The 15,287-nt window shown below is 30.8% G+C and overlaps 1 protein-coding gene across 1 annotated transcript in view; it reads left to right on the top strand.

Moving 5' to 3' along the window:
* Nucleotides 1–3,160: 3,160 nt before the first annotated feature.
* Nucleotides 3,161–15,287, top strand: part of tmod (tropomodulin) — a 443,143-nt gene continuing 431,016 nt past the window's right edge. Inside the window, exon 1 of the mRNA XM_075375728.1 lies at nt 3,161–3,418. Within this exon, the coding sequence (XP_075231843.1) occupies nt 3,335–3,418 (84 nt within the window). The 5' untranslated portion in view covers nt 3,161–3,334. The remainder of the gene's footprint in view (nt 3,419–15,287) is intronic.

Raw genomic sequence — 15,287 nt, 5'->3', positions numbered from 1 at the left:
TTATTTTGTTAATAATAAACAGCTAAGCCTTTTATTTATCTAATAAAACATAAATCGATAAAAATAATATTTACGGAGCTTTGATTTTTTAGCCTCCGGGACCACCGGTAGATATCGCTTCAGACGATGAGATGAAATGGTAGTTTTATAGCGTGAGAAAATGCAATCCCTGACCGGGATTCGAATCCGGGACTTCGGGATGAATGGCCGAGACGTTACCACTCGCGCCACGGAGGTTGATAATATTTACGTAGCTATTAAAGATCAAAAATTTTAACGTGCACCATTTCTTAATTTCCAATTATAAAATTTTCAAATTTATTAATAATGTGGAAGATGTAGTTAGCTGGATACGAGTAAATCAAATTCTATTACAATACTAGCTCCCCGTCGTAGCTTCGTTCGCGCTATGTGGTTAGTTGCGTTACCCGTAGCGGTCAATCTTTTTATTTTATGTTTTTTAGTCAAGTAACCGAAAGCAGATGCAGCCAGTCACACACACACTAACGGTGGTAGTGGGGATGATTGTTGAGCCACAGCGCCGTATATCTTCGCGTTCCTTTAAAAAAATCAGAATTAAAAAAACTGAAAATGGTTTTTAAATATTTATCTGAAGAGTATTTGCAAGCTCAAATCTTCTAAATATCTCGTTTACTATAGTCGGGCCTGGGAAAATTTACAATCATCGTTCAAAGGTTTTTTACCTTTCTTCAGCCCCTTTCACGGTCGAATTTCAAAACTCTAGAGATTGGTATATTGACATGAAGATTACACTCACAAACAATCAGGTTGATTTCTTCATTTGTTACCGAGAAATTTTAAAAAAATTCAACAATCAATTTTAACCTTTGAAACTCGGAATGAAATTAAAAAATCTAGAAATTGACTTTCTGATGTTCGTAATCAATCATTAAAATCCACCTCACACAATGATAGATACTCACAGTTCACAATTCATTAAAGTTTTTGCTTCAACCGGCATACCTCGTCCACTGTTACATATATATTTTTATCGAGACGTACATCCAAAAAATTTTCAGTTATGCCAAGTAACACGGGTAAAGATTTATACTTGTATAATATAATAATACAAAAGTAATAATATAAAAGATCTTAAGATATCAATTTTTATTGAAAATAAAAACCACAAATGGCGAACAATCAGAAGAACAAACTAGAAGGACATTTGCCCACATGTATCTTTTGTGTCGAGGAGAATAACTGGCGAGACCACAGCAGTTCCAACCGACGTCAGAAAAATGGCTAGAAACAATTTGGTCCAAATTAAAAGAGGGCTATTCGGACGAAAAAATCTATGAATGCGGTCTTTTTTTTAACTGATATCCAAAGAATCCTTCGGTATAAAGGTGAAACGAGTTCTGGTGGAAAATTATGAAAATAAAGACTAACAGTAATAAATACTACAAATATAACTGGACCTGACAAAAAATTTCTTGTTAAACCCAGATGTTTTAAAGATTTGAAATCGCTTCTTGTTATGTATGAAAGTAACAAGAAAACTTGGATGACAAATGATATATTTACGTCTTTGTTATGAAAATAAGACCGTGAATTAATGATTGAAAATGACAAAACTGCTTGTTGACAACTGCCCGGCTCATCCACACGTCGAAAATCTTTCCTGTATAAAGTTCGTGTTCTTAACATCGAAAAGAACAGCAGTCTTACAGCTCTTGGATCAAGGTGTGATCAAGTCGGTAAAAGTCCACAAACAAAAAAAAACCCAATTTTACAAATGATACAGGATTTAGGAAACACAACTATTCTGGGTGCTATAATTATGTTAGAAAGTTCATGGACTGAGGTTTCTCCGCTGACTGTAAAAAATTGCTTTCGATATGCAGGATTTTTACTACAGGCTGGCGAAGTTACTGACGTTGCATGCGAAGAAGAATCTTTAGCGGAACGGGGCAATAGTCTGCAAAATCAATCGTCGTCAAATGCATTGTTTGAAGATTATCAAGAGGTTAACAAAGATTTAGAAACGCATGAAACTGTAACAGATGATGATGTAGTGGCTTCAGTACTAGCAGAAATTGACGGGGATGTAAGTAATGACAACTAATAGCGACAACGATGAAGACATCAACCCCCCAAATCTTCCACAGCTGCTATGAAAACCATTTGCCAGTTTTTTTTCAGTTTTACAGAACTTGCTAATGAAGAAATAGTGTTTTGATTTAGAAAGGACCCTCAAAAACTATATTACAGCAAAAAATATTCGAAAAATCAAAATAACTGACTTTTTGCACAAATGGTAATTTTTACATTTTTTCTCTATCTTCTTTTACTCCACCGTATTTGTATCTATTATTGAGTATTTTTTTTTTTTATATTATTTTATTGCGGAAATAAATTATTATTATTTTTAACTATATTATTATTACTGTACACTACCCGTTTAGATGGCATATTAAAGTAGTACCACTAAGCTACCTAAACATTGGTTATTGTGACTGTAGATTATAATGACCTAAAATCGTCCCTTGGACGTCACTATATACGATATTTACTGTACATATAAATATTAAAAGTATAATCTCATTTCGTCTTGCTTACGTATGATCGGACAAATAATTAATAAATATATTATTAACAAAGTGACAAATAAACAAAGTATATTGTGTTTGTAAATCTGACAGTAGCATTGTTAGAGATAAAAATTATTTAATGTTAAATTTTGATGCGATAAAATAAATTATATCAAGCGATAAATTTTAAAGCAGTTGCAGTTAAAATACATTTTCATGCGATGCATTACAGAGTATAAAACGCATATTTTACATATGGAAATAGAATTCTTAGTATTTTTATTTCGTTCAATGTATGGTTTTTAATTATCGTTTAAAAAAAGACGAAAGAAATATGGGAATATGTTATAACATAAACAAATTAATTTATTAAGACAGAAATGTCGAATTATTGTATTTAAATAAAATATATTTTGATGTTTATTTCTGTTGTTTGAAGGATGTAGCATAGCCGAGATTAAAATAATATTCTTTAGTATTATTTGTGAACGACAAGTGAAGGTAGTAAATAAATCACAAAGCTGCAGCAACGGGCTATGTATAGAACTAAAAGAAACAGACAGCTACATTCAGTAAAATACCGCTTGAGATCGTTGCGGTAGCCAGCTGATTGTTAGAGCTCTTAACTGTACGCCGTTCTTAAGTGTACAGATACCGCGTGCGTTAATTCAAATTTTTATAAAAATTTAATCGTTCTTTTTTTTAACGAGTTTTAACATACTATACTTTCTGTTATATATTATAACTATAACATATTAAGTTGAGTGATTTTTTAATTAAATATGGGCACCGTTGAAGAAAATTATGAAGAAGGGGAATTCGTCAGAAGGAAAATCACAAGAAGGACTAGCTTCAAAATTTCTGAGGTACGAGTTGTTTATGTTGTTATAAAAATTTTCTATCGTAACTAAACTGGTTTCCTTACTTTAAAATTTTTTCTCGATTTATAGTGAAAATAATAATAAATGTAGGCTTACAATTAATTCTACCCATAGGTTATAAATAAGGCTATTAAATTACCATGACTGAGTAACCAGTTAAAAATATTTTCTTTAGTAATGTCATCATATTAATATAACAAGAGAATATTTGTAGATGCTTGTATTGTTATTCTACTGTATCATATCGTAATTTTAATTTCTAATATGTTAAATATTACTTCTTTTAGGTTATTGTATTCTGTTATCTTTTTTTTAATGAACAGGATTTCCGTATAATTAGAGAATATAAATTAAAATCGCTTAATGGTGTAATTTATTTGCTTATAATTATAATCGAACAAGATTGAAAATAGTGAACGATATCGATAATCATGCAGTAGTTTTAAAACATTAGTAACCGAAGTCAGAAATAACATAAAATGTAGTAGCCTATAAGAACACTGCATTGTGTTATACGACTATCGGCTCGTGATGGGTTTGTAAACGGCATGCCAACCGATCCAGATGTTCCGCAACGTGATATATTTTTTTTTGTTTTGCCTTCACATTTTTTTTTTATCCACCGAAATTTTACGTTTCTTGTTAATATTGTTTTATTTTTCTTTCATTAATTATCTGCCACTGTTTTAATGTTTTCATTTTGTGAATATTTATATAACGCGATAAAATGAATTACTGATAAATAACATTTTAAAATTAAAAGATATCATTTATCGGTATTAATATAATAAATAGTAAATTATTATTGATTTCGCCGATATATTTTTTAATATTGAACCGTGTATTGACACTTATATTTAATTAAAAACATTCAACCACGATAAAAAGAAGTCATTAATGTAGTCTACACTCGGACATATTTTAATTTTCCGATCAGTGAAAAACCGACCGGTTTCGGACTTTTTTTCATTTTCATCTCGTGAAATTTTTAAATCTCCACTACATTCCAAAAATATTATCATCAAAATTTTGTGTTAACCTCTTTATTTTAGGCTTTTTTAATTTTGGAATATTTAATTTAAATCGCGAAATCATGTGAAGTAACTTATTTGTATTTTATTAAAAGAAATCACTGTTACTCTTAATGAGACATAATTAAGGGTAATTATATCATCATTATACTATAATTAAATCACATTCATTAAAGCGTAATCATATCCGTAAGTCATTATATTTTAAGAAAGTTTTTTAAGCTTGATTTTAGTTTTATCTAAAAAAAGCAGATTTGCGGTTTTAATTAAAACAAAAGGATGTTGCAGTGCTGTAATAATTTTTTTTTTTAAATAATATTGCTTTCGGTGTTGCACCCAGTAGAACAAAAAATGATGAAAATTTATCCAAAACTTCTATTTTTTTACTGTAACTACGGTTCCTGTGAACCGGTCGCTTGAAAATCAATAGGACTCTATTCTCAATAGGTTTACACGTCATCCCACCAAATTTGGTCAAAATCGGGTAAGATTTGCGTCCGGTAGAACGGACGAAAAAATCTTTTACACACACACACACACACACACATATATATATATATATATTACAGAATATCGTGTTCAGGAGAATCCAAAACGTAAAACGTAAAGAAAAGTTCCTCTTTAAAAAATCCCCACTCATCCATAGAAAGTCTGAACGGGTGCCAGTAGCGACTTCTCCAATTTTTTTGTAAATCCCCAAAAAAATTTAAGTAAACAAAGACTGAAACGGATAGATTAAGAAACTATTTGAATTTTTTTGTAATTGAATAGTTTTCAAATCTTAACAGACATCTGTAGCGAGGTGATATCCCCGTAAGATTTTATTTTTTGTATATGTGTATTTTTTTACTATTTTAATCTTTCGGCCTTAATTTTTTTCTTTAATGAGTTTCTATGTATTTTTAATTTGTATTGTAAAAACTAAATCTCAAAAGTATTAAAGTTTGTTTTTTTTTATTTATTCAATAATTTTTATTTACGGTGTAGTTTACTTCGGAAATTACATTGTACGAATCTCCCTAAATGTAATTTCTTGATATTAATTTTACTATTTTATGTTATAAATTTTTAAAAATAGTTTTATTTTTACGCTCGTTTAAATTTTTTCAAAATGTTATTAAAAATCCGCGTAGTTTGTTCATTCTACTATTTGTTTCTCAGTCGATAATAATACCTCTGGATTCGCCTTAAAAAAAATTCTTGGAATAGTTGAAAATATTGTCATTTATATAGTTTTTAATGAAATTCTATAATACTTTTAAAAATTTTCTTAATATTTTTATTACCTTAGCCCAGGATCGAGTTTATTTTAATTTCACACAAGTTTAACAGATTATTATTATATGAAAACTACAGCTTGCAAGAAAATATCTTATTATAGTTGAGTTTCTATTTTGAATATATATTTATTAATATTTTAAATATTTTTCTTATTTCGTAAATGTTTCGTAAATGTTTCTTCTTTAGAAACATTACTTTGCCGATTATTTTTTATATTATTTAGATTAGATTTACTTGAAATTCGCTTACTCGTTTAATGTGCACCAAAATTCGTGCTCAAATACTTGTTATGTTTTATTTATTTATTGTCTTCACTTTTTGATCATTATTATTTCGTATAATTTCTATTTATTAATGTAGATTATAACCACTTTTTTTTTATTCATAAATATCTACACTTATTAATTTTCTACCGACTCCGGCAGAATGGTAACATCTGAGCTCTCATCCGGAAAGTATCGGGTTCCAATCACGGTCAGGAATGATATTTTTATACGCTATAAAATTTTCACCGAATAAATACTCTTCAAGATACGCTTCACGATTATGTGGTAAATTACCAAAAAAAAACCTTACGACTAAGTTTTTCCAACGTTTTCCTTCGATCTTTCCAGGTAAACTCTAAAGCAAATCCTTTTTAATAATTTATTGTCTGTGAGATAATCTACATAATTATCTTCTGATCCTTTTTATTATTTTTCATTCGGTAGGAGAATAAAATTAAAAAAAAGAGAAGATAAAGGTATTAACATAATACAGGCTAACAATTATTCATTATTATCTCTTTTCGAAAGTTAAATTTTACGTTACATTAAAGTGGCAAAGTTCAGAAATATGATCGCCAGTTTTTTTTATTATTTAGGTAATTATTTCGAGTAAAAACTAAATGAATTTTTTTGAGTGAAAACTAAGTGAATGTTTCGAGTAATTATTTCGAGTCCTAAAATATCTGTATTTTGACTAAAAATCATTAAAATAAAATTTATAAAAAAACAAAATTCTTTGTAATCAAAGCTGTTCGATTACCCTAATGAAATTATATACAATTAGGGACTCACGTCCGATTATGATGAAATTTAGAACATACCTTATTTAGGACCTAAGTTATTCTTTGTAATTTAAATTATTCGTCGGAAACGTCTTTCACCCCGAGTTATAGCCCTTGTTAAGTTACACAGTAATCACTAAAAATTTCCTAATTCAATACTTTTTTTCTTTTTCCTGTTTAGCCTCCGGTAATTACCGTTCAGATAATACTTCAGAGGATTAATGAGGATGATATGTATGAGTGTAAATGAAATACATTTCATTTACACTCATACATGTACAGTCTCAGTTAGACCGTTCCTGAGATGTGTGGTTAATTGAAACCCAACCACCAATGAACACCGGTACCCACGATCTACTTACTATTCAAATCCGTGTAAAAATAACTGACTTTACTAGGACTTGAACGCTGGAACTCTCGACTTCCAAATCAGCTGATTTCAAAAGACGCGTTCACCACAAGGCCAACCAACTGCATTATGGTGGTCACCACATTGCATCACATTTTTTTGTGGTATCCGTATCCGCATTTATATTAGTTTATCAATTTTTTTTTTCACGCCGCTGAAGTAGTGATGTGGTGTGATAACGTGTCGGTTTCGTAACCATGGACACTTCGATTCGAATCCGACTTCATATATATATATATATTTTATCTTTCTTTTTAATTTAAATATATAGATGTATTAATAATTAATAACCTGTATAAAAGTTTTTGAATTAAAATGAAAAGTACATAAAATTTTATTTCACTAATAACTTCTGATTTTTTTCAATCAGAGGTTAATAAATCAATACATTTAAAGTTAAAAAACGTTAAAAAAAGGAGATTCAAAAAACGTTAAAACAGTTGAATTCAAACCGTGTGCCTTCCCCTTGTAAGATCCAAATATTTCATTAATTAAAATTTTATTTCGCTATAACTCAAGAACCATCAAAAATAAGTACCACTTATAATATATAGTTGAAAACCTGTCAATGAGAGCTTATTATTGCAGTTAAGAAAAAATCTGAAATCCAAAGTTTTGGAATTTTGAGCTTTTTTGGACACTTTTTGTCCAGTCAATTGCAATCAAAAGGGGAGGTACACAACTAGATGTTACAACAGTCCTAAATTCAAAATTTCAACATTCTACAGCTAATCCTTTTTTATATATACGTACGTACAGATGTCACTCCGAAACAGGTCAAAATGGATTCAGGGATGTTCAAAATGGATATTTCCTTTGAAATGTGAAAAGCGAAATTTTTCGCGATTACAATACTTCCCTTCCTTCGTACAAGGAAGTAAAAATTAATTGTAAAGAATTCGGAAAGAGATCGGTGCGTAGATCGTTTAAGGATGAAAGGTTAAAAAAAAAACGAAAGTCGCAAAATCCCTCGGTTACATTCTTCTGGTACTATGATAAAGATTCTATTGGAGTAGAGAGTATCTTACTGTTAAACGAAAGTTTATTGACTTAAACCTACCTTTAAATGACTTCAAAGGAATAATAGTAGAACTAAACAATTCTTGTCTAAACTAAAATAAAGTAACACATACGATTCCTACAAAGAGATAAAAATCAAAAATAGATTACTTATAGGTACTGTACATGTAATTTAAGTTATTTATCCAATAATACAGATAGTAAGTCAATAATTATTACTATTCTGAAGTATTTTATCAACAACATTTAATTTTGTTACTGATAGGTATTTTTCATAAGAAAGCTGCGTATTGTAATGGGTACCATGATTCGACTTCCGGAAAATTTCGATATATCTTCGCGTTTCACATCCCCCAGCCCCCAAAACCACCGTCAGTTCAAACGTTTATGGGCATATTTTTTTATGGTTTATATATATATATATATATATATATATATTTTATGGGCAAAATCGGACCATGGGGGTGGAAATGGGGGAGCTTTTTCAAAAAAAAAAATGTATATCGCTATAACTTTCTTATTACGTAAAATATCGAATTCGTTTAAAATTCCCACTATTCTTTGGTTAAGGTACTTTGATAAATTTATCAAAGTAAAGTTTTTTGATATCACCAACCATTGGCCCGTGGGGTTGAAAAAATGGGGGTTTGAAAACAAAAACATCATACCTTCCTTAATAGGCACAGTATTGAATCGGTTTAAAGTGGTCATTAGGCCTGTAAACATAACCTAAAAATTATGTCTGGAACAAATTTTGGTATAACCCATCCTTACGGCAAGGGATGTCCAAAAAAAAACAAAAACAAAATATCGCTATAATACTCTTATTGTTAAAATATCGAATTCATTTAAAGTTCCTACTATTCTTTGGATAAGGGCCAAGGGGTGGAAAAAATGGGGTTTCAAGGGCACAAAAAAATTATAGCTTAATTTTTAATAGGCACAGGAATAATATGGAAGTCTTGATAAATTTAGCAATAGCTTGTCTAACGAGAAAACGAAGTGTCCGTAAAACATGGAAAGTAATATTTGATACGAGCTCGTACAATCTGAGTTCGCCTACCCCTATTTTATCCCGGTGAAATCTACCTCCGCCTTCTTGCGTGCTGAAAGGATTTTTTTTTATTAGATTTAAATTAAAATTTTGTATACAGATTTTATACTTACCTTTGCTGGAATTTTTACTTGGTTGTGAATATATGGATTTTCTGTTTTTTTATATATTTCCCATGGAAATGTTAAAAAAATATAACTAGCTTCTAATAATGTTTTCCAGTTTTTTTATTTTTGTTATTTTTTTTAGTATATTTTACTACGATAGAATTAATAGTTTTATTATTTTAGTATAACTAGCGATGGCCGAATTACGGCAAATCATTTCTGTGCATGAGATTTTAATAGTATGAAGTTTTAGGCCCTTAGAGATGAACGGGTAAGACGTTCACATTTTACTAGCTTTCTCGTAATAAACAACTTTTATATTAAAGAGCAAAATTTAAGTGAAATGTTTGCTTATAAGATAATCATACATGCATGATTATTTTTTATTAATTTTTGCTTTCCTTGTAAGGAAGCAATGTAATCGCGAAAAATTTCGATTTTCAGATGTCAACGTAAATACCTATTTTCATTATCCCTGAATCCATTTTGACAAGTTTCGGCGCGACATCTGTACGTATGTTTGTATGTATCTCGCATAACTCAAAAACTATTAGCCGTAGAATGTTGAAATTGTGGATTTAGGACTGCTGCAACATCTAGTTGTGCACCTTCCCTTTTGACTGCAATCGACTGGACCAAAAGTGTCCAAAAAAGCCCAAAATCCAAACAATTTGGATTTTGGACTTTTTCTTAACTGCAGTAATAAGGCTTCATTGAGAGCTTTTCCACGGTATATCATAAGTTGTACTTTCATTGGTTTCAGAGTTATAGCCAAATAAAATATTTGGTTCTTCCAAGGGGAAAGCACATCTCATTTTTTTAACTTTTTTTTAATTTGAATATATTTATTTATTAATAATTATTAACCTCTGATTGTAAAAAAAAAAAACTACAATAAATAATAATTCAATAACAACAATAAAAAAGAAATATATATATAAATTTCAGAAGTTATTTAATGCAATAAAGTTTTAATTACTTTTTATTTAAAAAAAATGTGTATATGTAATTTAATTGGCATACAAGGAAGTCATGTGGTGTTCACATCAGACTTTTATTTCAGTAAAAGATTGCTGCATTTCAGTGTCCTATGCCACTTAGTAAAATATCACCTCTAGGATCATACTGTAGAAACACATTTATAAAATCTTTCACTAAATTCGTTATCCAGAAATCGGGTTTTCTAAATGTATTTTGTAATTGATTTGGTTGAATTTAAATAATAATTATAATATGTAGTTATTTTGTTTAAATATCCTGTAGTATATTTAATGTAAAATATTATATCAAGGTTGAAGCCGGGAAACTTAAGCAGTCCCTTGTCGGTTTTTAAAAAAATAATCAGGTGATGGGTAAGATGTTAGAAGGGATTGGATTATGAAAATTTTATTAGCGTGTTTTCTCGCTTATGAGATTCTTTGATAATGAGGAATACTATAACAAACAATAAAATCGAAAAATATATTTAAGAATTTTTTTCGAAATCGTCACTCACACTCGAAAGATTTGAATTTTTGTATTCATCTAATTTTTTAGCTTTTAAAACTATTGACTTGTTGGTACTTACGTATTAACGCCACCGCAGCTACAGCTGCTGTTTAGGTTATGTTGACTTCGTGTACTGACAAATCGTACGTATATCAAAATAACCTAACTAAATATAACCTACGCTCTCTTCGCTCGCTAACCTCTTATAATTAACATTAAATATGCGTAATATATACAACTTATTAATAATATAACCGTAATGTTATAGCACCGAAATCCAATTAATGTTAATCCACCGAAATCCGATTGACTACTTTGTTTTTAAATAAAGCTGTAGCTGCGGTGGCGTTAATACGTAAGTACCGACTTGTTAAAAAAAATCAGTTAGGCGTAATCAGAATGATAACATTTATTTACCCTTATCAGAGAGCTAAAGGTTTGACTCTACTTATAATAAGGTATCTATAAATTTCGAATTGTCGACTGTTCAAACAAATTAAACGTTTTATTAACTTTTTTTTAAAATAAGGCATTACTTTTCTTTACCAATCGTAGAGGTAGAATTTTAATATTGTTTAAATAGTCAATAATTTGTTACTTAAGATATCTTGAACTGTTTTATATATATATATTTACTAGCCGCTCAGGGCTCGTTTCGCTTGCCCTTCCTGTCTAGCCTTCGTTTTGTTCTTTATCCTCATGGTTGCGAAAATAATACTGATAAATAACAATTAAAGCGTACAGACTTTACAAATACCTGAAAAAGAAACTTAATTACAAAACAGAATAGTAGTAATTATAACAACTATAACTAATGTACACAGACCTCTGACGAGGAAAACTTCTCAACTTCACCCTAACCGGGCTAGGGCCTCAACCTATGGCTTAAAACCTCCCTGAGATAACACGAATTCAGGATTATCCTGAAAATTTGATAGCAGTAGGTCGGTTCGTTTTCGCGTGATGCCGTGCAAACTGACAAGAGAGACAGAACCCGCCACAAAATTTCGCGGGCACACACACACACATATATAATCTATATAAATCATATGTAATCTATATTTCCGGGTATCGGCAATGCTTTGCTATTGCTAGATTTGATTATATATATATATATATATATATATAGATTAAATGGACACAATTGAAAGTTTGATAAAACATTAACAAAATGAACATTACGTAACTTCACAATATTTAGCCTTTCCCTTTTACCATTTCTCTCTTTTCCTTTCCCCCTTCACTTTCCCCTTCCCCATTTTCCTATTACCCCTTTCTCATCTCCCCCTCATTTTCTCCTTTTCATTTCATATTTCCCTTTCTTTTCCCATTTCTCATTCCCCTATTTCCTTCCCTCGTCCTATCGCCCCCTTTCCATTTTTCTTTTTTCTCTTTTTACCTTTCTATTTTCTTTTCCCCATTTCCCCCTATTTTCTTTTTCCATTTTCTCCTTCCTTCCTTCCTTCCTTCCTTCCTTCTTACCTTCTCCCTTTTACCTTTTTCGATTTTTCCTTTTTCCGATTTTTCCCATTTTCCCTTTTTCCCCGCGCATAATTCGGTCCAGTAGATTTTTAGTGTATAGTGGACACATATCGGAAACACTGAAATGGAATACACTTAGTATAGCGTGTGTTGCTTTTACGTCCAACAGAGAGCGCTGTTTTTAAAAAAAATCATGTTTTTACCTGTCACAAATATGACATTTTAGGTGTATAAATAGTAGGTATATAAAAACACGCGCGTATTCGAATGCAACGTTGTGTGAAAATTTCAAAGCAATAGGTGATGAACTTTTGGAGATTTAAGATTTTGAACAAACGAACATTTACATTCATATATATACGAGGTGCGACAATAAAGTAATGAGACTGATTTTTCTTTGCAAGATGAGGCAACCCCGCAGCTTGCGTAGGCACACCATCTTTGACCTTGGTCTATAAGCTACTTCTAGTCCAAGCGGCACATTAATGCAACTGCTCAGTCGTGAGTTGTGCTGTGATAAGTGAACACGTGTTTGTGTCCCTCGTCACAGCTTTTTGGACATCTTGTGTTGTTTGAAAATGGTGTCCCTTGACCCCCATTTTGACTGACTCTTGGAAATAGAAAAAAGTCGCACGGAGCGATATCTGGCGAATAAGGTGGCTGTGGTAGTACTAAAATTTGTTTTGAGGTTAAAAATTGCTGTACTGACAGAGCAGTATGGGATGGCGCATTATCATGATGCAGAATCCAATTTTCAGCAATGTTGGCACGGACACGAAGAACTCGTTTACAAAGTCTTTCTAAAATTTCTTTGGAAATATTGGTTAACTGTTTGTCCAGAAGGCACCCACTCTTTATGAACAATTCCCTTGGAATCGAAGAAGCACACAAGCATACATTTCACGTTTGACTTTGACATGCAAGCTTTTTTGGTCTGGGTGATCCCTTTGAGCACCATTGCGAACTTTGGCGTTTTGTCTCTGGATCATATTGAAAAAACCAACCTTCATCACCAGTAATAACACGGCTCAACAAATCTGGATTGATTTCCGTTTGCTCTAACAGATCGGCTGCCACATTTTTACGTGTTTCTCGCTGTTGTTGTGTGAGATTTTTGGGGACCATTTTTGCACAAATCTTTCTCATACCAAAATCTTCAGTTAATATTAGACGAACCGTTTCTCTATTTGATGTTGAGTTCTTTTGCAATCATTTTCACGGATAATCTTCGATCAGGTCGTACGATTTCACGCACCCTTGACATCTATCCGTGAGGTTGATGGTCGTCCACTGCGGTCTTCATCTTCAACATTCGTTCTGCCTTCACTAAAAATTTTATGCCACCGAAAAACTTGAGCTCTTGACATAACCTCCTCTCCAAAAGCCTTCTGAAGCTTACCATATGTTGTCGTCGCGTTTTCACCCGATTTAACGCAAAAAGAAATGGCATACCGTTGCGCAATATTTTGCGGTTTCATTTCTGTGACGAGAGACACAAACACGTGTTCACTTATTACAACACAACTCACGACTCAGCAGTTGCATCAATGTGCCGCTTGGACTAGAAGTAGCTTTTAGACTAAGGTCAAAGATGGTGTGCCTACGCAAGCTGCAGGGTTGCCACATCTTGCAAAAAAAATCAGTCTCATTACTTTATTGTCACACCTCGTGTGTATATATATATATATATATATATATATATATATATATATATATGTATATACACACATATACCGTATGTCCCACGAAGAGGTATACTCTTTTGATTCAGAATCGCTCGTCTATTCCTCCACCGATTCTATTGAAACTTTACAGACCTTTTAATGAAGGTTATATAAATGTTCTAGAATTTCAACTTTTTAGGATTTATAGAAACAAGATGGCAGCTTTCAAATAAAGATATCTTTTTCAGATAAACCACATTTTTTATTCATTACAAAATAGTTTAGTAAAAATTCTTAAAAAGAGATGATAATTAGAATTAAAAATAATTTGATAATTAGTCATGGTCACGACTAATTATTAACTTGTTTTTTTCAATTTGAACAGCTGTTTAACAACACATCATCTGTTTTTAATCATTTTTACGTGTTATTTTATAATTAATAAAAAATATGGTTTATCTGAAATTTATTTTTTTATTTGAAAGCCACCATTTTGTTTCTATAAATCCTACAAGGTTGAAATTTTCACAGAACATTTTTAGAACCTTCGTTAAAATGTCTGTAAAGTTTCAATAGAATGGGTGGGGGAATGGGCGAGTGATACTAAATCAAAGCGGTATATCTCTTCGTGGGCACGTGTTATAGAACTGTACTATTTTTATAATTAGATACATACATTCTGACGAAGTAGTAATCTCTCTGTAATCCCTTAATATGAATAAAAGTCAAAGGATTAATATTAAGTGATAATTATTAGTTCTTATAAATAGTAAAAATAGTGTACATTAAAACAGATGATTTCAATTTTTGCTAATTTTTTGCTGGTTTAATAAATCGTTACTGCATTTAAATTTTGTTTATCGTAAAATAATGCCAGTTGGAGATAAATTTATTAATACTCATCTTTATCGTTGAAATTTAATCGACGTTGGCGCCAGCTTTTATTTTTGTAGATATTATTGTTATTTTTATTAAACTTTCGATTCAAATACATAAATTAAATTTTTAAACTGTAACGTTAATCTCATGTAATATAATCGTATATCTTTGCTAATAAAATAATTGATTTTTATAAATTTATGTACGATTAAATATTTTTATTGTCTTACAAGATAAACTAATTCATAAAATTTGATAATATATTGTCATTAATTATTATCATGCAGATTGTTTTTTATTGTTCTTTACTCGGTTAAACAAACCATGAAGGGCGTTGTTTATATTTTGAGATCGAGCTCTCTTTTTTTAAATGTAGGTTGTCGAGTTCAGA

This window comes from Lycorma delicatula, chromosome 9 (assembly GCF_047948215.1).
Source record: "Lycorma delicatula isolate Av1 chromosome 9, ASM4794821v1, whole genome shotgun sequence".
Classification (NCBI taxonomy): Eukaryota; Metazoa; Arthropoda; class Insecta; order Hemiptera; family Fulgoridae; genus Lycorma; species Lycorma delicatula.
Note: the sequence above shows the minus strand (reverse complement) of the source record. Positions and strands in the feature narration are given on the sequence as shown.